Below are 19,888 nucleotides of genomic sequence, written 5' to 3' on the forward strand. Positions count from 1 at the left end.
CGAGGTCCCGGCGTCCCTTGCCTCGGCCTCCTCTCTCCGCCGTTGGAGTCTGGCCTGGGGATGCCTGGCCCCAGGGGTCTCCCTTCATTGGCCCGAAAATCCCATTTGACCCCCAAGACCAGGGATGCGGCAGGGCAGAGACATTGCCAGCAGGGGGCGGTGTAGGCGAGAAAGCAAAGCCTAGAAATGTCGCGTTTGCTCCTGGAGAGAAGAGTTCTAATTTTATCCCAGCCGTTGAAGGACTGGTGGACCAGTAGCGCTCTAAAATAGTCCTGCTGTGGACAAGTAGCAGGAGGGGCACGGCGCTGAGTACTGAGCCTCGGTTTCTCCCAATTCCTTCACCCTTTCTGTGGCTTTGGAGCGATCGCTGACCTCACGCTGCAGCTGTGGTGGTGTCGTGCCACCCGGTGCCTGGAGCCCTGGGTCTGCCCACCCGGGGGATCACATCCCCCAACTCTGCCGCAGGGTGGACCCAGAGGAGATGGGCAGTTGGGCTGGAGAGCGTCCAGCCTGCTGTCAGCCCACACTGCTGGCTGCAACAGAGACCGATCACCAGGTCGCTCGACCACGGCACAGGAACCACTTGTACCCCACTGCTCCCCCACCAGCGCTGTTCCCCGCGTCAGCTCTGTTCCCCTATTAGCTCTGTTCCCCACACCAGCTCTGTTCCCCGCACAGCTCTGTTCCCCCCACCAGCCCTGCTCCCCACGTTAGCTCTGTTCCCACACCAGCTCTGTTCCCCACACAGCTCTGTTCCCCCCACCAGCTCTCTTCCCCACATTAGCTCTGTTCCCACACCAGCTCTGTTCCCCACACAGCTCTGTTCCCCCCACCAGCTCTCTTCCCCACATTAGCTCTGTTCCCACACCAGCTCTGTTCCCCACGTTAGCTCTGTTCCCCCCACCAGCTCTGTTCCCCACACAGATCTGAAATGAATAATACATTGAATGGTATTAATAGCCGGGAGACACTGCAGAAGAAAAGACTGTTCATCTAGAAAATATAAACAGGAGAAATTACCCAAAATGAAGCACAGAGAAAAGGCTTTAACAAAAATGAAAAAATTACGTTAAAAAAATAAACAGCAGCACTGATAAATGGCACAATATCAAGAAGTCCAACACATGTAGTTGGGGTCCCAGAAAAAGTGTGGAGAAGAAAATGTCCAAAGAAATGACAGCAAAAGATGCCTAGACTGGATACAAGCTATAGATTGATGGATGTGATGAGAACCCCAAGGCAGGGGCAAACGAAGGTGATCAGCAAAGCGCATCGCAAGTCAACAGCTGAGACTCAGTGACAGGGAAGGACTGAAAAGCAGGCAGTGACTCGTTCCGGAAAGGCAGGACTACGAAGACAGTAAGAGGCTCCGTGGTTTCCGGGGGCTGGCGCTGCGAAGGGAGGGACCGGGCGCGGCCAGTGCGGGCCCTGATAGCAGATGGGTGCATGTCGTCCCCTGGCCCAGACCCAGAGCGTGCGCGCGGACTGAGCCCTCCTGTAAACACAGGCCCCGGCGATGATGACAGGTCACCGTAGCTTCCTCCAGGGCACTCACGTCCCACTGTGGTGGGGACGCCGACGGCACAGGGGGCTTGCGTAGTGCAGGTGGGAAATCACTGTCCTCTCCCCACTGTTTTACCGTGAGCCTAACACTGCTCAAAGAAGTAAAGTCTTAATAAAAAATTAAATTTTAAGAGATTTATTACAGGGGCACTCGGGGGGCTCAGTCAGTTAAGCGTCCGTCTTCGGTTCAGGTCATGATCTCATGGTTCGTGGGTTCGAGCCCCGAATTGGGCTCTGGGAGGACGGCGCAGAGCCTTCTCAGGATTCTCTCTCTCCCTCCCTCCGTCCCTCCCCCCACCCCCACTTTGTCTCTCTCTAAAAAAACAAACTTAAAATCAGTTAAAAAAAGATGTATTACATGTAGAGGAACAAAGATAAGGATGTCATCAGACTTCTAATCCAAATGTCAAAGGTACAACATAACATCTAGAAGGTGAAATAAAATTGTGACTTTGGGGTTACAAAGATTTTTTTTTTAAACGTTTATTTATTTTTGAGACAGAGAGAGACAGAGCATGAACGGGGGAGGGGCAGAGAGAGAGGGAGACACAGAATCAGAAGCAGGCTCCAGGCTCCGAGCCATCAACCCAGAGCCCGACGCGGGGCTCGAACTCACGGACCGCGAGATCGTGACCTGAGCTGAAGTCGGACGCTTAACCGACTGAGCCACCCAGGCGCCCCCAAAGATTTCTTAAATAGGACACAAGAATCAGTAGCTACAGGAAGTTTTTAAAAAAATACTTATTTATTAGTTTTGAGAGACAGCGCAAGCAGCAGAGGGGCAGAGAGGGAGACGGAGAGAGAGAGAGAGTCCTAAGCAGGTTCTGCTCTGTCAGCGCAAAGCCTAACGTAGGGCTCGATCCCATGAACCGTGAGACCATGACCTGAGCAGAAATCAAGAGTCAGACACTTACCTGACTAAGCCCCCCAGGCGCCACCCCCCAAGGGAAGTTTTTCTTAAACTGGGCTAGCTCGGCTAAGAACACTTATTCATCCAAAGATCCCTCTAAGAGTGTGAAAAGGAACGATATTACCTATAACTAGATTCAGCAAGTAATCCATATCCAAAATACATGGGTCCTATAAGTAGAGAGAACAAGACAGACAACGCAATAAAAAATGGTCAAAAGAGCTGAGCGGGTGCTGTATGTGAGGAGCCCAGGGGGTCGGAGAACTGTGTGATAAGAGGTGCCACCCCGTCTGTCATCAGAGAAGCGCAAGGTAAAACCATGATGAGACAGCACAGCACGACCAGCAGAGCTGAAGCGAGGGTCCCTGTCAAGGCTGGGGAGAGTGGAACAGCTTGACAATCTTGGAAAAAGCTCAGCACTAGTTACTAAAGCTACCCAATGCCTACCCATGACCCAGCAGCTCTCCTGGGTCTACACCCAAGGGAAACAGTGCGGTGATCCCCAAAAGACACCATGAGAACGCCCACAGCAGCCTCACTCATAAGCAGCTAAAAGCGACCTCCGTGGCCATCAGGAATGGAATGGATCGGTAACTTCTGGTATGTTCACGCGCTGAATAGTACGCTGCGACGAAACGGAACCTCACACGTTGTGATGAATCCGCACACACAACCAAGACAAAGGAAGCCAGGTGCCAAATCTATGCGCTGCGTCGTTTTGAAAATAAGGAAAACTAAGCCATGGCCGTGGAAGTCAACACCAGTACTCTGGGAGGGAGGTATTGGCCAAGGAGGGCTTGAGGTAACGTCCTCCGTCCTGAGTTCTGTGGTGGTTACACAGGTGCATGTATGTATACAAAAAAATCCATTGAGTCGCGCACCTGAATATCTATGCCCTCCATACGGCTACCTTATAATGCAATAAGGATTCAAAAAAGTGATGATGGAAAGTGAATGTATTGACACAAAATTGCTCATAATATTTGCTTGTCATCTTTTTAGGGTCTGAGGGTCTGTTTCTGTGCTTTTTCATTTTCACCCCAAAGAGTGGTGATTCACACCTTCTCTCTCTCCTGCTCAGTCTTGCTGGGGTCTACCCACTTTATTTTTCTTTCTGTAGAGCCAACTGCTTGGGTGGATTTGTCAATTTTCTCTATGATACATTTGTTTTCTGTTGCATCAATTTTGCTCTTATTCTGTATTTTATGCTTATTGTTAGTCTCCCCCCCTTCCCTATTTTAAGCTTTCTTTCCTCCCCTTTTCCTTTCTTTCTTTATTTTGTGAGATGGATCATCATTGATTTTCAGCTTTCCTTCTTTTCCGATATATGGATTTAAGGCTACAAATTTCCTTCAAAAGACAACTTTAGCTGATCCCATGAAGTTGGATATATTGTATTTTCATTGTCATGTGGGTGAAACAATTTTTAGTGTTCATTAAGATTTCTTCCTTGGCCCGTGAGTTATTCAGATATGTGTTGCTAAATTATCAAACATTTGAGGATTTTCCATTATTCTTTTGTAATTGATTTCTAACCTATTTCCACTGTGGTCTGAATATATATTTTGAATTATTTCGATCATTGGAAAGGTATAGAGTATGCTTTTTCGTCCAGAATATGGACAGTTGTGATCAATGTTTCGTGTGCCTTTGAAAAGAATATATATACTTCCATATATTTTCCGTCTTTTACCAGTTTGATCAGCTTTATTTTCAAATATATCCATTAATGTTTTGTCTACTTATTTCACCAGTTGCTCCAAGGGCTGTGTTATAGTCTGCCGTTGTGATTGTGGATTTATCTATTTCTCCTTTCAGTGCCATCAGTATTTCTTTACGTGTTTTGAAGCTATGTTATTAGTTGCGTACAATTTAGTTGCTATATTCCTGGTTGATGAGCCCTTTTATTATCATGAAGTCTTCTTTATCCCGGGTTATTTTCCTTGCCTTAATTAAAGTCTACTTGGTATGATATCCGTATATCTTGCTTTTCTCTGGTTGGTGTTATCATAACATCCTTTTTCATCCTTTTATTTAAACTTTTGTAGATTTTGTTTTACAAAACTCAGTCTGACAATATCTATTTTTTAGTTGGAGTGTTTTTAGTAGATTCCTGGCAATTACCAACGTACTTAACTTTAAATCTGCTATATTATATCTATTATTCCATTTTTCTTCCCTTTTTGTGTTAGGATTAATCAAGTATTCTTTTCCTTCTCCTTCTCCTCCTCCTCCCTCTCCCTCCCTTCTCCTCCTCCTCTTCTTCTTCCTCATTTGCTTGTTTTCCCATTTGCTTGTTAGTAATACTTTCGTTATACTCTTAGTAGGTACCCAAACAATTATAAAACCCATCTTTCACTTATTATGGTCTAATGTGAATTGTTCTTTTCACTGCTTCCTGGCAATTACAAAATAATTCACAACTCTAAAATTAATTTATAAAATTTATCTTTCACTTATTAGGACCCAGTGTGAGTTTGCAGTTTTGCTACTTCCTAGACCACATACAGACCTTCCAGCTCTTTAAATCCGTCTTCCTCTCCCATCTTTGTACTGTTACGAGCAAGCATTTTAACTCTGCAAATATTATGAACCCTACAATGAATTGTCTTATTGATTTCTGCAGTCAACATGCCCTAAAGGCACTGACATATTTGCACTCCTCTTTTCAGCTGGCATTTCCATGTTTCCACCTGGGGTCATTTTCCAATAGACCGTCACTGAGATTTTTGGTTTTGGTATATAGGTTTGCCGTGACGAAATCTCTCTACTTCTCGAGTGGGGAGTGTTTGGAAATGTTTTTATTTTGCCTTTTCCTTTCACTTGGCACATTGATATAATATTCCAAGTTGGCAGTTACCTTTTTCCGGCACTTAAAATACACCGTTCCGTCGTCTTCTGGATTTCCTTACTTGCGTGGAGAGGTCAAACGCGTTACTGCTGCCTTTCTAGATGGTGTCTTCTTTTCTGGCTGTTTTAGGTTTTCTCTTTCGTTTTAGTTTTTCGGTGGTTTTCCTACAATTAGGAGCATCTCTGTGCTCCTCTGTGTTGAGGTGCGTGGCACTTCTTGAACTGGTCTTTCACCAGTTTGGGGAAAGCCTCAGCCATCCCTCTTCAGATATAATTCGGCCCCAATTTCCCAATTCCCCTTGCTCAGACTCAGTTTATACGTGCGTTAAACCTGTGTGCATGTCCTGTGTGTCTGTCATGCTCTTTCCCGCATTTTCTGTGCATTTTTCCTCCTTGTGTTCGTCTTTTATTGTGTCTGTGTCACAGCTCGCTAGGCCTCCTGTACTTCTGTCCTGGCTGTGAACCCATACGTTGCACTTTTTACTGTGGTTATTTCATTTTTAATTCTAGAATTTCTTTGATTTAAAAAGAATGTCTCCTTTCTCCAAGTGAAAATTTCCATCTTGCCATTTGTTGTTCTGAACATATTAATCACAACTGGTGCCAAACTTGTTTGATCGCTCCAATACTTGACCCCTGCTTCTCCTCTTGGTTCGATGTGCTGATGTCTGGGTGACTCTTTTTTTTTTAAGTTTATTTATTTAAAAAAATTTTTTTTACTGTTTTTTAATTTATTTCTGAAGGAGAGAGAGACAGAGCATGAGAGGGGAAGGGGCAGAGAGAGAGAGGGAGACACAGAATCCGAAGCAGGCTCCAGGCTCCGAGCTGTCAGCACAGAGCCCGACGCGGGGCTTGAACCCACGAGCTGTGAGATCATGACCTGAGCCAAAGTCGGATGCCCAACAGACTGAGCCACCCAGGCGCCCCTTTAAGTTTATTTATTTTAAGTAATCTCCACACCCAATGTGGGGCTCATACTCAAGACCCTGAGGTTAAGAGTCACACATTCCTCTGACTGAGCCAGCCAGGTGTCCCTTGATGTCTGGTGACCCTTTTTCGTTTGTTTCTGAGAGAGAGGGAGAGAGGGGGAGAGAGAGAGAGAGAGAGAGAGAGAGAGAGAGAGAGAGAGAATATGAGAATCCCAAGCAGGCTTTAAGCTCAACACCGAGCCAGATATGGGGCTTGATCTCATGACCATGAGATTATGACCTGAGCTGAAATCAAGTCAGATACCTAACTGACTGAGCCAGAAACCCCCAGGGACTCTGAATTTAAAGTGACAGACATTGTGAACGGGGATGAAAAGAGATCCTGTGGATGAGGTTACACTTATCAGAGAGGATCACCCCCAGAGAGGGACGGATCCCTTCAGTCCACTCAGGGACTGAGCCGTAGACAAGGCTTCCTCTACCTCCTGTCTGCCCGTCCTTCCGGGGCTCTGCTCTCCTGGAGTCCCCAGGAGTCCCACCTGTGGGGCGCATGACGTCACCAGCGCCCTCCTCCTCTGAAGGTCGCCCTGAGCGGTAATGTTCCGGAACCCCCCTGTGCTCGTGTCCCGTGCAGCACACGAGTCAGCAGGTGCCTCAGGAGGAAAACCGGCCCGGAGGGTCTGCTCCTCTTTCTCTGGAGGATCTGGACCCTCAGTCCCGGAGGCCCCGGCATTGCTGGACTGCGGTGTTTCCCCCCCTGGCTTGGCGAGTCCGCCCGACGCATTCTGCCTTCCTACCCGGCTTCTCGGCCCCTCACGCTTTCTGCTTCCCCTCCGACGACCAGAACATCTAGAACCGTGAGCTGAAAGTAAAATCGAAACCGGACGCAAAGCTGAGATTTTAAGAAAGAAAGGGAAACCCCGCGTACCAGGAGTCCAGGGCGGACTGGAAGCTGGACGGTCAGGGAGCGCCGCAGGGCCTCTGGGGGCAGCCGCGGGCCCAGAACCGCCCGTCGGGGCCGGGCACGCAGGCTCGGCAGACCGGGGCTCGTGCCCAGGAAGAGCAGCGGTGACGTCAAGACCCCCGCTCCGAGCTGAGGGCCCCCAAGTGTGCACGCGCAGGGGAAGGGTCAGGAAATCTCTCCCGGGGCCCAGCGAGAGGCCAGGGAGGCGCATCGGCTCCGGGCTCGGGGCGGGGGGGAAGAAAAGGCTGCGGCAAGAAACGGAAGCCCGAGAGAACGCCGAGCGGCCGGTGCACAGAGCTGGACACGCGACTCGGCTGGCGGGCGGGGTGGCGGCTGGAAACCGGCCCGATGCCACCGCGGAGGCGGAGACGCGCGGCGCTCACGGAACGCGAGCGCCACAACGCGAGGGCGCGGACAGTGGGCGACGGCTGAGAACCTTCCAGAAATGACCGCGGCACGCATCCTCCGGTTTCGGAGCCCCGAGCCCCACGGCGGACGGATGCGAAGCAACCTCACCGGGCCGCGCCGGGCGCGCAGGGCGGGAGGCCAGAGACGCAAGGACGGCCCTCGAGGCGGCGCGGAGGTGAGGGGAGCCGGCGCGCCGTGGGGGGCCGCGTGCAGGCAAAACGGAACCGCGTCTCCCTCCCGGGAGCCGGCCCCGCCCGCCCCCGACGCGGGTCTCCGGGCCTCCAGAACAGAGGCGATCGATGCTGCCGTGGCAGCCGCCCGGCGCCCAGCAAACCGGTAAACGCGTTCGTTCCGCACACGCGGTGTCTGCGGACGGGGTGAGGAGGGACGCCCGCTCTAGCGGCACCCTCGGACCATTCCAGAAGACCACAGACAAGGAGGGCTTTTGCCACGTGGGTTCGTTTTTGAGAGACAGAGCACGGGCGGGGGAGGGGCAGAGGGAGGGGGAGCCCCGGAAGCCGACGAAGCAGGCGCCGGGCTCCGAGCCGTCGAGCACCGAGCCCGACGCGGGGCCCGAACCCACGAACCGTGAGATCGCGACCTGAGCCGAAGTCGGGCGCCCAATCGACTGAGCCCCCCAGGCGCCCCCGCTCTGTTACTCGTAGGACGCAGATCCGAAATACAGGAACACGCACCAGCCTAAGGTAGAAGGATCTTTTTAAAAAGCCAGGCCAATATTCATCAGCACAGAGCTGGCATAGCTAAGTTAAAATCGGACAACATAGATTTTCAGACGGAATCCGTCATTCGGGGAAGTGCGAGCAGTGCGTGGTGACAGGTGGCCCAGTCGGGGACGTAGCCACCTGAAGTACAGCCTTCGCTGCGGGAAGCAACAGTCCACGTGGCAATCTCCGTGGCCCCGCGCCACAGACTGGCAAGAAATGATGTGTAATATTTGAACAGTGCGTCCGCGAGCCCCGCAAGACGGATGTAGACCCCAGGCCCTCCCCAGCGGAGGCCGCACGAGGTCAAGGACCCAGTGCCACCGGGGCCCCGGCGCCAGGAGGCTGCGAATCAGCGACAGAAGGAGCTTCACATGACACTTGGGAATCTGAAACCAAATTTCCTTTTTTTTGTTTTTTTTAAGATTTTATTTTTAAATAATCTCTACACCCAGTGTGGGGCTTGAACTCACAACCCAGGGATCAAGAGTCGCACGCCGTGCGGACTGACCCATCCAGGTGCCCCTAAACCAGATTTCCAGATCATTCATGAGTGACAGAAAAATAAAATACTCAGAGGTAAATATTGGTGGTGCCACATAGCGGATGGTGGGACGCAGCAAAAGCAGAATTCTGCAGAAAACGGATCCCTTGGGGGCGCCTGGGTGACTCAGTCGGTTGAGCGTCCGACTTCAGCTTACGGGTCGTGTGTTCGAGCCCCACATCGGGCTCTGTGCCGACGGCTCGGAGCCTGGAGCCTTGCTTCAGATTCTGTGTCTCCCTGTCTCTCGGCCCCTCCCCTGCTCATGCTCTGTCTCTCTCTGTTTCTCAATAATAAATAAACGTTAAAAAAATTAAAAAAAAAAGAAAACAGATCCCTTAAACAGTTGTAGCAGCAAAGAGAGCTGGGGATTAAGGAGTCAAACGCCCAGCTTAAGGCAGAAAAATAACCACAGAAATATATAATATATGACAGGAGGCAGAAGGACGGATACAATAAAAGGTGGAATCGTGATAGAAACAAAAAATATAAAAGTGGATTTCTTGAAAAAATATTAATAAAAGAGCCAGAATTCTGACAAGATCTCCCAAGGGGGAGAAAAGATAGGAGGCGTAAAGGCCAGTGTGTGGAAGGAAAAGGGGGCGTCACCGTGGGCGTGGGGGACGGATGCGGCGAGGAGGATGGAGTTATCCATACCCTTCGTCCATGCGACTCGTAAGAGCCAACAAAGAGACACGTTCCTAGAAAAATATCATTTGCCAAATGTGACTCTCAGAGAAACAGAAAGCCCGAACGGTCCTGTAACCACTAAAGAAACTGAATTAATGGTTGACCGCCTTCCCACAAAGATGTGAAAAATCAAGACAGGTTCCCAGGCTCCCCGCAAATGAAAAGGGGTATTTTAGCCTGTTTTCACAAACTTTGAAACGTAGGGCGAAGGGGAGAAGGGGCTGCGTACCTAATCCATTCCAGGACTCTGATACAATTTAAATACGAAAACCAGGCGACGCAGGACGAGAAAGAAGTGTGACGAGTGACGGTCGTGAGCACGGATGGACGAGCTGAAGTCCGTTACCGCCGCATCCAGTCCGACCGCGCGTGATCGCGGTTCGTATGGGACCCTCCCAGGAGACCGAGGGAAATTACACCCGAGAAACTCCCTGACCCGCTCCACTAACAGGTTCAGGGAGAGAAACCCGGGTGATGTCAGTAGGTGCGTGCGGAGCGCGAGGCAGTCCTGGCGAAGGGGCGGGACTTGCCCACCAGCCCGGCCGCACGGAGCGGTGACGTTAGGATTGCTCCTTGGACATCGTGGTAAAGATGTGACAAGCCAGAGCTGATAAATAATCATAGTGACGCTGGTGGGAACCAGCATTTTCCATGTAAGAGGAAAGAGATACAAGGACACACACGGCTGGGGGAGAAAACCTGGCGATGGACGGGGAGCCTCTGTCCTGGGGGAGCCGCGCGCCCCCACGTCCCCTGCAGAGCTATTCACGACAGCACACCGCGGCAACACCCTGCGCGTCCACCGGCAGACAAATGCATAAAGGAGACGTGGTGTGGGGGGCGCCTGAGGGGCTCTGTCGGCCGAGTGCCCGGCCCCTGGTTTCGGCTCAGGTCATGATCCCGCGGATCATGAGATCGAGCCCCGCGTCGGGCTCTGTGCCGACAGCACGGAGCCTGCCTGGGATTCTCTCTCTTTCTCTGCCCCTTCCCTGCTGGTTCTCTCCCTCTCTCTCTCTCAAAATAAATAAATAAACTTAAAAAAAAGATGTGGTGTGCATTCACAGAGGCAACAGAATACGACTCAGCCATGAAAAAGAAGGAAATCCCACCACCGGTGACCTTGGCTGGGCCTTGCGGGCATCCCGTGACCCAAGGGGAGTCAGGGAAAGACAAACACCGGAGGGTCGATCCCTTGGGTGGGGTCTGAGAACACCGGGCTCACAAAAACAGAGAACAGCCCCCGCAGCCATCCCTGCCCCCTCTGGCTCGAAGGGGGGAGAAAAGGGGAGGAGGAGGGGCGCGGGAGGATGGGTTTGGGATGGTGTCAGGAGGTGGGCTGGCAGGAGGCCGGGAGGGCCGGAGGGTGGAGACCCCGAGAGGCTATCGGTGCCCTCAGGACGGAGCCTGCAGAGAGCCCCCGCCCCTCCCCACTCGAGGACACAGCAGGCGAGCCAGGACACCCTCGCAAGGACACCCTATCTGCTGGCGCCTCGACCTTGCGCTCCCAGCCCCCAGAGCTGTGAGGAGCAGCTGTGTGCTGTTTACCAGCCCCCGGGTCCTCACTGTCTTGTTATGGCAGCCTGAACAGACTAAGACAAACCAGAACTATGACCCGTTACCATCAAGGAATCGCTGCTCTTGTGAGGGGCGGCACTCGTGTGGCGATCCTGTAGGGAATCTATTCGTTTCAGTCTTGATACATAAGTGGAAGTGCCCTGTGGGACTTCTGGGACGTCCCTCATGCCCCTAGGACGCGGAGGTGATGGCTGAACTCCAGCAGCCTTTGTGGAGCCACGAGGCTGTGGTCACCGCTAGGGAGTGGGAGCTGAGAGCTAGAGGGACCTGGCTCCCAGTGGCCGTGGAGCCCACCCCGTCTCCCGGCCACCAGCCCCTAAACCTGGTTAGTGGGAGAGAGAAGGGGACAATCAGGCCTCCTCGGGTCTCTGTGGCCGGCAGCAAGCCTGACCGATACCCAAGCCTGTGACTAGAGAGTGCCTCCCCCGGGAGGGGCAGATTTTCTCTGGAGGTGAAAGTTCGCAGGCCCCCACCCCACCCCCCCACCCCCGGCTGGCTCACCCAGCTCCAGATGTCTGCGGGAGGTGCAGAGGGAGGTACTCAGGACAAAGAGGAAGTGGCCAGAAGGGGAAGCAGCAGCTACAGAGAGGAGGCAGGTGGGCCGGGCTGGCGGCCGCCAGAACCCGCCCGCCCTCACAGAGCTGGGGGCCTGCAGTCTGCCGCTGGAGCAGGATGCACGCCAAGGCAGGAGCCCCAGGGGTAAGTGCCAGCCGCGCCACGGCCGGGCGGGAGAGCCAGGCGGAGGGCCCTGGAAGCAGGCTGCCAGCAGCCCTGGGCCCGGGGGTCTCCAGGCCTCCCCGCTTCCCCCTCCGGCCTGTGCAGCCGGGAGCAGCAGGGCCTCGGGGCGTCCCGGCCAGCGGACGGCAGGCCCTCTCCCCTGCCTGGGCCGGGCAGCCTCGTCCCACGCTCTGCGCCCTGCAGGGCAGGAAGTCCACGCCTCCAGCCATGACCTCTGACACCTGCAGGGTCCCAGGGCTGCCTGCCGCGGGGCCGGGGGTGCTTGGAGCTGCCCCGCAGGGTCTCCCCGCCCACTGTGCTAGCGCGTCACCCTCTGCCCAGCCCTGGTCGCCAGCGCTGCGGTGGCCCAGGGCCGCCCTGCGTGGCCGGCCTCCCAGTGTTGTTCCCAGTGGCCGAGAGGAGATGATGTGCTCTGGGCATCAGTGGCCGGGGTGGGGGGTGGGGCGGTGCCTGCGACAGCTCCAAGTCCCGGATGGGGGCCCTAGGGCTCTGAGCTGCCCTCTGCCTGGGACACCTGGGGGACAGGCCCTTTTCCGTGTGGTGCATCCGGGGAGGGTGTGCAGGGATGTCCCCGGTGCCGCCTTGGCCCCGTCCCCAGCCCGGACTTCACACCGACTGCCTCTCCTGAGAGTGAAGGCCTGGTCGCGGACCCGGATCCCCCAGGTTGAGGCGGGGGGGCGGTAGGGGCAGCCCCTGAGCTCAGCTCGGCCAGGTGGAGGGGGCACCTCGACGCCCCGAGCTCCCCTACGGGGGACTCTGGCAGGCGGTGCTGTCAGACCTCCCTGGCTCTGCCTGAGGCCTTGTTCTGGCTTCTGGGGGTCCCCGCCGCCCCCTCACATTCCGGCTCAGGGCAGACACGCCTCGTGCGGCCCACCGCTCCCCACACTGAGGCAGGCCAGCGTACCCCGTGGGGGGCGGCCTTAGAGCGAACCCCAGGCTGGAGTCGGAGGCCGAGCCGGTTCCTCTGGTCCCACCCACAGAGCCCGTGCGGCCACATAAAGGTCTGTAAGGGGGGCCCGGCTGAAAGCAGAAGTGACTCCGGGACTCGACACACATGTGGCTGAAAGAAGGAACCGAGATTCAGACACCTACACCCCCGAGAGGGAAACTGAGAGGGGAAAACAGCCCGAGGGCCGGGTCCCGGGCGCAGACGGACACACGCACGCACACGCACACACACGCACACGCACACACGCCTGCTCTCCAGCCTCCGCACAGAGACCACCACCTGAAGGCCAGGCCGCCCAGGGGGAGGGCAGCGGGGCGCCGCCTTGGGCGGGACGGGGAGGCCTCTGTGGGGGCCCCAGCTGCCCGGGCACCGCGGGGCCGTTCCAGGCGGGGCTGGAGCTCCCGGTGACGCCACAGCCCATGGGACAGAGGCCAGTGCGGTGGAACTGGGGGCCCAGGGGAGGGGGCCCTGAAGCCCGGCCGAGCCCCGGGCCAGACCAGCAGGGGCTCTGCACCTGCTCGCCTCCCTGTCTCCGGGGGGCCTGGGGGACAGCATGGGGTCACAGAGTGCGCCCCAGGCCCCCCGGCCCCCCGGCACAGTGGCCTTGGGCCCTGCTCGGTGCCAACCTCGCCAACCCCTTGCCTGTTGGGCCCCACCCCGCCGCAGGCCTGGTCCTCTCGGGGGCCCCGGAGGGGCCACGTCAGCCCACGCCATCTGGGGACCCCACAGTGATGCCCTTCTCCCCTTCAGGTTCCGGGAGCGCTGGCTGTGCTGTGGCTCGGTGCCATGACCCTGGCCTACCTCCTGTGGCAAGGGCACCTGTCCCCCACCTGGGGCCAGCTGCACCCCGAGGAAGGGCCCACCAGGCCCCGGGGCCACGGCTCCAGCCCCGCCCAGGAGCCCCTGCCAGGGGGGGCCTGGCAGCAGCAGAAGGACGCCTGCCGGTGAGTGGGCTTCTCGGCTCCCCACCCCGCCCCCCGCCCCCGCCCCCTGCCCCGGGGTGGCGCCCCTGCTCCCACCTGCCCGCGCTTCCTGCGCGTAGCCCAGCCCGCACACTCACCACCTCCGGTCCAGCCCTTCCCCGGGGCCATCTTGGGCCGCCTCCAAGGGCCTCCGCACCGGTAGGCGGCCCAGACCCAAAGCCCTGCTCAGGCCCACAGCCCTCCAGCAGCTGAGGTCTGCCCGGCCCAATCTGGTGGCACCCCCTGCACGCACCCTCGGCCTGGGCGGGGCCCCACGTTGGCAGCGGCCCCTCCGGCTCGGCCGGCCGGCGGGGACGGAGGTAGACAGAGGGGACGCTGGCCCCTGTGCCCCTCCTGCAGGCTTGTCCTTGTGGAAAGCATCCCGCAGGACCTGCCCTCCGCGGCCGGCAGCCCGTCTGCCCAGCCCCTCGCCCAGGCCTGGTCGCAGCTGCTGGACGCCGCCCAAGAGAGCATCCACGTGGCCTCCTTCTACTGGTCCCTCACGGGGCCTGACATCGGGGTCAACGACTCGTCTTCCCGGCCGGTACGACCGGGGCCCGGCCCGCCCCCTCCGGGCACGTGTCTCTGGCTCTGAGCCGTGGGTGTGCAGGGCAGGCTCCTGGGGAAAGGTCTGGGTCCCTCCGGCTCGGCAGGGGTCACCCTCACGGCCGGCCTGGCCCCGCAGGGAGAGGCCCTTCTGAGCAAGCTGCAGCAGCGGCTGGCCAGGAACGTCTCCCTGGCCGTGGCCACCAGCAGCCCGTCGCTGGCCAGGAAGTCCACTGACCTGCAGGTGCTGGCAGCCCAAGGTAGGCGGCTGCCCGGCCTGGGCCTCTGAGCCCCGGCGTGAGTGCGGCACCCCGGGACAAGGGGAGAGGCCGGGAAAGGCCGCCCCTGCTCCCCTCGGTCGCTAGGAGGGCGGGCGGCCAGGGCCGGGGGGTCATTTTCCGCAGGGCGGAGCGCGGGGTGGGGCTGGGACTCGGGCGGGCAGCTCAGCCAGGGAGCAAGCGGCCGTGGGCGCAATCCGTGCAAACCTGGGCTCCGGACTTGGGCTGCGCGGAGGGATCCCGGGCCGGTCAACGCCTCCATTTCCCCACCTGTAAAGTGGGGGCGCTGATGGCATCGGCTGAGGACCGATGTGAGGGTCCACACGTCGACCCGACGTACAGGGCTGAGAGCCAGCCTTGCCACAGCGCCCCCAACTCTCGGCCAGGTGCCCAGGTGCGGTACGTGCCCCTGCGGAAGCTCACCGGCGGCGTCTTGCATTCCAAATTCTGGGTCGTGGACGCACGGCACATCTACTTGGGCAGTGCCAACATGGACTGGCGCTCCCTGACACAGGTGGGTCCGGAGCCCAGCGCGGGGAGACACCCGGAGCTTATCCGCCGCCCACACTCCCGGGGGCTTGGCCTGACGTCCCCTGCAGCTCACCATCAAGCGGGGCCCTGCGGGGAGTCGCCAGAGCCGGGTCAGTAAGGCAGGGGCCCCGGCGGCCGCTGACACACTGAGCGACACCACGGCACCCCTGGGGAGGCCGTGCCAGTCACTTACACGGACACCTGCGGACCACGTCGAAACCCAGTGCAAGGACGGGGGTGGCAAGGACAGCTGCGTGTGTGGCCGGACCGCGACACAAAGAACGATTTTACGCATTTCCTGGTTTTTTTGCGAGACGTGTGTGTCGCTGTGATTACTAGAACCCAGTGCGCGAGAAGAGCCGGGAGCCCTGGGCACCCCCACCTCATCGCCTCCCCTGAGCACGCTGTCCGTCGTGGCTCCTGCGGGTGATGCTGCCTGGACCCGCTGCCAGTGGGGGGGGGGGGCTGCGCTCTGCCTGGGGGGCCACACGCGCGCACACGCGCACCCCGGGGCCGCCTCCCGCAGCCGCTGCCCTGTCCCTGCAGGTGAAGGAGCTCGGCGTCATCATCTACAACTGCAGCCACCTGGCCCGGGACCTGGAGAAGACCTTCCAGACCTACTGGGTGCTGGGGGCGCCGAAGGCCGTCCTCCCCAGAGCCTGGCCTCGGAACCTCTCGTCCCACATCAACCGCTTCCAGCCCCTCCGGGACAGCTTTGAGGGGGTGCCCACCACTGCCTACTTCTCGGTGAGAGGGGCTGAGGAGCCGGCCAGACCCCCAGGGAGGTCTGGGGCAGGTCCTCGGGGCACCGGTCTGGGAGGCCGGGGAGGGGAGGGACCCAGCTGTAGGGGAGGATGCCAGTCATCACCGTCCATGGGAGACAGGCAGCCTGGGAGGTGGCAGGGCACCCTGGGGTCCTGGGAGCGGCGGGGGGGGGGGGGCTCCAAGCACACTGCTGGGTGGGCTCGAGGGGCCTCGTCTTGGGACCAGGGAGGGTGGGGGAGGAGGAGACCCAGCATGGAGCCCCGGAAGGCCTGCACGGGTGGGGGGGGGGGCGGGGCCCTGACAGACACACGCCTCCCGGGCACAGGGGGCTGCTTTGTTCCAGGAAGTCGGGCCGAGCTGGGCCTGGGGGGGGGGGGTGCGGGGGGAGGCCCGCCGGCTTCCAGGCTCTCCCGCCAAGACTGGGGGCCGCCCCGAGTCTCCCCCCCTCTCCAGGCAGCACCTCTCGGTTTCCTCCAGGTTCCCAAACGCTGGGGCGGGGCGGGGGGTGGGGCGCACGCTAGGGTCACAGGTCCAGAAAGCAAACGGCTCGGCTCCGGCCAGGCCGGCTGTGCCCTCAGGGACCCCCTCCCCGAACAGGCATCGCCTCCTCCGCTCTGCCCGCACGGCCGCACCCGGGACCTGGAGGCGCTGCTGGCGGTGATGGGGGGCGCCCGGGAGTTCATCTACGCCTCGGTGATGGAGTACTTCCCCACGACGCGCTTCAGCCGCCCTGCCAGGTGGGTCCGGGTGGGAGCCCGGCGGCCCTGCAGGGTGGAGGCCCCTCCGCTGCCGTTCCCCGTCCCGCGGGGGCCCCTGCCCGCCCGCGGCTGGCAGGCAGGGACCCCGCAGGCCCGAGACCCCGACCCTCCCTCCCCCAGGTACTGGCCGGTGCTGGACACCGCGCTGCGGACAGCGGCCTTCAACAGGGGCGTGCGCGTGCGTCTGCTGGTCAGCTGCTGGCTGCACACAGACCCCAGGATGTTCCCCGGCCTGCGGTCCCTGCAGGCTCTCAGCGACCCCGAGGCCGGCGTCTCCGTGGACGTGGTGGGCACCCACTCCCTGCGCGGGACGGGACGCGGGGGGCGGGGCGGCCCCGCCCCTTCCTGACCCGCCCCCTCTCCGTTCCCCAAAGAAAGTCTTCATTGTGCCCGTGAGGAACCACTCCAACATCCCGTTCAGCAGGGTGAACCACAGCAAGTTCATGGTCACAGAGAAGGCGGCCTACATAGGTGAGCAGCGAGGGCGGTGGGCGGTGGGCTCGGGCCTGGGCGTCCCCGGGCCCTCGAGCCTTTCCGGGTGCCAACTGTACGGGACGCGGGGGCCACATAAACCCACAGAAGGGGGCCGTGGCCCTCGAGCGTGGCCGGGCCGGGGTGCCGAAGGCGACACTGCCCTTCTGTCCAGCGGGGGCCCCTCAGGGCCGAGGGCTAGGGTGCCCGGCGGGGCTCCGAGGACCAGGCGGCCAGCCCCGCTGCGACCCGGCCCCACCGGCAGGTGGCGAGTCCTGAGCACAGGGTTGTCAGAGCCCTGAGTCCGGACCCCCGTCCCAGGAGGCTGTGGGTGGAGCCTCACACACGAGGGGCCCTTGCCCCGCCCCGAGCCGCACCTGAGGGGACGCCAGCGGCCGTGCACACCTGTCCCCGAAGCTGTGGCTGAGCCACACACCTGGGCCAGGCGGCAGAGTCCCTGTGCGAGCCCGGTCGTCAGGGACTCTTCCCCACCCCACCCCCACAGGCACCTCCAACTGGTCGGAAGATTACTTCAGCAGCACCTCAGGGGCAGGCCTGGTGGTCAGCCAGAGGGCCTCCCGCGCTCGGCCGGGGGTGCCCACCGTGCAGGAACAGTTACGGCACCTGTTCGAACGGGACTGGGATTCCCCCTACGCCGTGGGCCTGGACGGACAAGCCCAGGGTCAGGACTGCGCTTGGCAGGGTTGAGGTCAATCCACACCTGATTCCCCGGCCCCATGGCTCCCGGTGGCCTGTCCCCACCCTCACAAGCCCCGCTCAGGCCCAGGACTTCCCCACCCCTGGCAGGTGCAAACTGTTTGCCAGCCCTCAGCTCTCTGAACCATCCCCTCTTAAACCTCACCTCCTGTAGAGAGCCCTCCAGGATGCTCCCTCCTGATCTGAGAGCCATAGTCCCCACCCACAAGGGGGGGTTGCTTCAGAAGCCCCCTGCACCTCCCTGCCTCTCTGTGTGAGTCCCACATGGGCTGCATCCCCTCCCGCTGGCTCCAGGTCGGAGTTCAGCACCCCCCACCCCGTGAGGGTCCACACAGCTGCCGGGTGAAGCTGCTGTCTGCCCGTGTGCCATGAGAGCCGCTGACTCTCGCTGCTGTCCGGTCCCTGCCCGCAGGAACCAGGGGACGGGGCAGGGGCAGGTGCCGGGACAGGGGGACCCAGGACTGTGAGGGCGGGTCTCGGAGAGGCGAGGTGGGCGCCTGGGCCCGTGGGGTGGTCCTGGTGCGTAGGGGGTCCAGGACTCCGGGCAGCGTCCAGAGAACCTGGTTTTGAGCAGGGGGCGGGGGCAGGGTGGGGACTCGGGTACACGCGTGCTGGAGCCCCCTGTCCTGGGAGCTGCCCTGCAGAGGCGGAGGCCGACACTGCAGAGGCAGGGTCTGAATCCCGTCGGACACCTCCCTCAGCTCCCGGCCTCCTGCCGGACCAGAGGCCTGTCTCTGGCACCCCAGCCTCCGTCACCTCCTGGCTTCTGGCCAAGGCTTTGGAGCCCACCTGGCCCGTGGAGACCCTGTGGCCGCCCTAGGCTGGCGCTTGGGGCTGGCTCAGTGGCCAAGGGACACTGGACGCCGAGGGACCTAAGGGAGTGGATACAAGATCCTCCTCTCCCCACATCTTGGGGCTCCTCCTCCCTGCCTCACCCGGTCCCCTCTGCCCCGGAGAGAGCCGGACGGGCTGGGGTGGGGCACCTTACCCATCCGCATCCTCATCGGTGAAGAGGGTCCCCCAACCCAGCCCGCCTCCCCGCCCAGCCCTGCACGCGTCCGGAGGGGGTGTCTGGGGGCCACGTGGCCCTGCAAGGCGTCCAGGGCCTCTGGGAGCTGGTCTGCGTGTGGGCCGCACTTGACCCAGCCAAGCCCCAGCGGCTGCCCAGCCTCCCACCCCGGGCTCACATGCCGCACGGCAGCTCCCCTCCGGAGCAGACGCCATCCGAGACCCGCTCTGCTCTCCAAGGCTGCCGGTGTGGGTTTGCCCTCTGCTTCCTGTGTGTCTCAGAGCGCGTGGCCTGTCCCCAGGCTCTGTGCCCCAGGCCACGCTGGGATGACGGGTCCAGTGGCCCGGTGGCCATCAGCCAGTGGAAGTGGTGGCCACATCTCGGTGGCAGGCTTGAAGGCCTGCTCCAAAGCAGACCCCACGGGAGACCCAGCTTGACGAGCCTCAAGAGACGCCCCGGGGGGCCTTGATGCGGCTGCTTCCGGGGGGGGGGTGGACACACCCTAAAATGGTCCCCACACCCCCGCCTCCCGGACCCACACCCGCGTGTGATCCCCTCCGCTTGGGGGTGCGGAACCCCTGCCTTCGCCTGTAGCCAATAGAGTGTGCGGCGGTGACCGTGCGACACAAGCTTGTGCCGGCGTCTTGCTGGGAGTCTGTTCCTTGCGGGGGTGAAGGAGCAAACCGCGAGGCCGAGGCCGGGGCGGCAGGGCGCTGACGGTGCCCCGGGCACACGGAGCTGCCCCACTGAACGGTGCGAGCCACGAGAGCCCAGCCCCGGCTCGCAGCCTGTGGGACCCTGAGCAGAGGACCCAGCTGAGCTGTGCTCGGATCCCTGACCCACAGGGAGGGACCGGGAGGTCTTAAGTGCACATTGTCTTCGGCTGCCGGTCTGTGGGAGCACGGGGACGCAGCCTGGGTGGGTCCACGCAGCATCGAGGCCCCGTCGGGAGACTCTGCGGCCCCTCCCGCCTCCGGCGCCAGGGCCCCGGGGCCTCGGGTCTTGACCCCAG

General features: G+C 59.9%; 1 protein-coding gene across 1 annotated transcript; it reads left to right on the forward strand.

The window, feature by feature from the left end:
- Positions 1-11,734: 11,734 nt before the first annotated feature.
- PLD4 (phospholipase D family member 4) lies at positions 11,735-19,880 on the forward strand. The gene is made up of 10 exons (XM_042990718.1): positions 11,735-11,851; positions 13,590-13,783; positions 14,162-14,345; positions 14,487-14,607; positions 15,012-15,139; positions 15,703-15,903; positions 16,519-16,658; positions 16,800-16,965; positions 17,054-17,150; positions 17,656-19,880. The coding sequence occupies exons 1-10, from the start codon at positions 11,825-11,827 to the stop codon at positions 17,856-17,858; spliced, it is 1,461 nt and encodes a 486-aa protein (XP_042846652.1). The 5' UTR covers positions 11,735-11,824; the 3' UTR covers positions 17,859-19,880.
- Positions 19,881-19,888: the final 8 nt, after the last annotated feature.

Source organism: Panthera tigris, chromosome B3 (assembly GCF_018350195.1).
Source record: "Panthera tigris isolate Pti1 chromosome B3, P.tigris_Pti1_mat1.1, whole genome shotgun sequence".
Taxonomy (NCBI): Eukaryota; Metazoa; Chordata; class Mammalia; order Carnivora; family Felidae; genus Panthera; species Panthera tigris.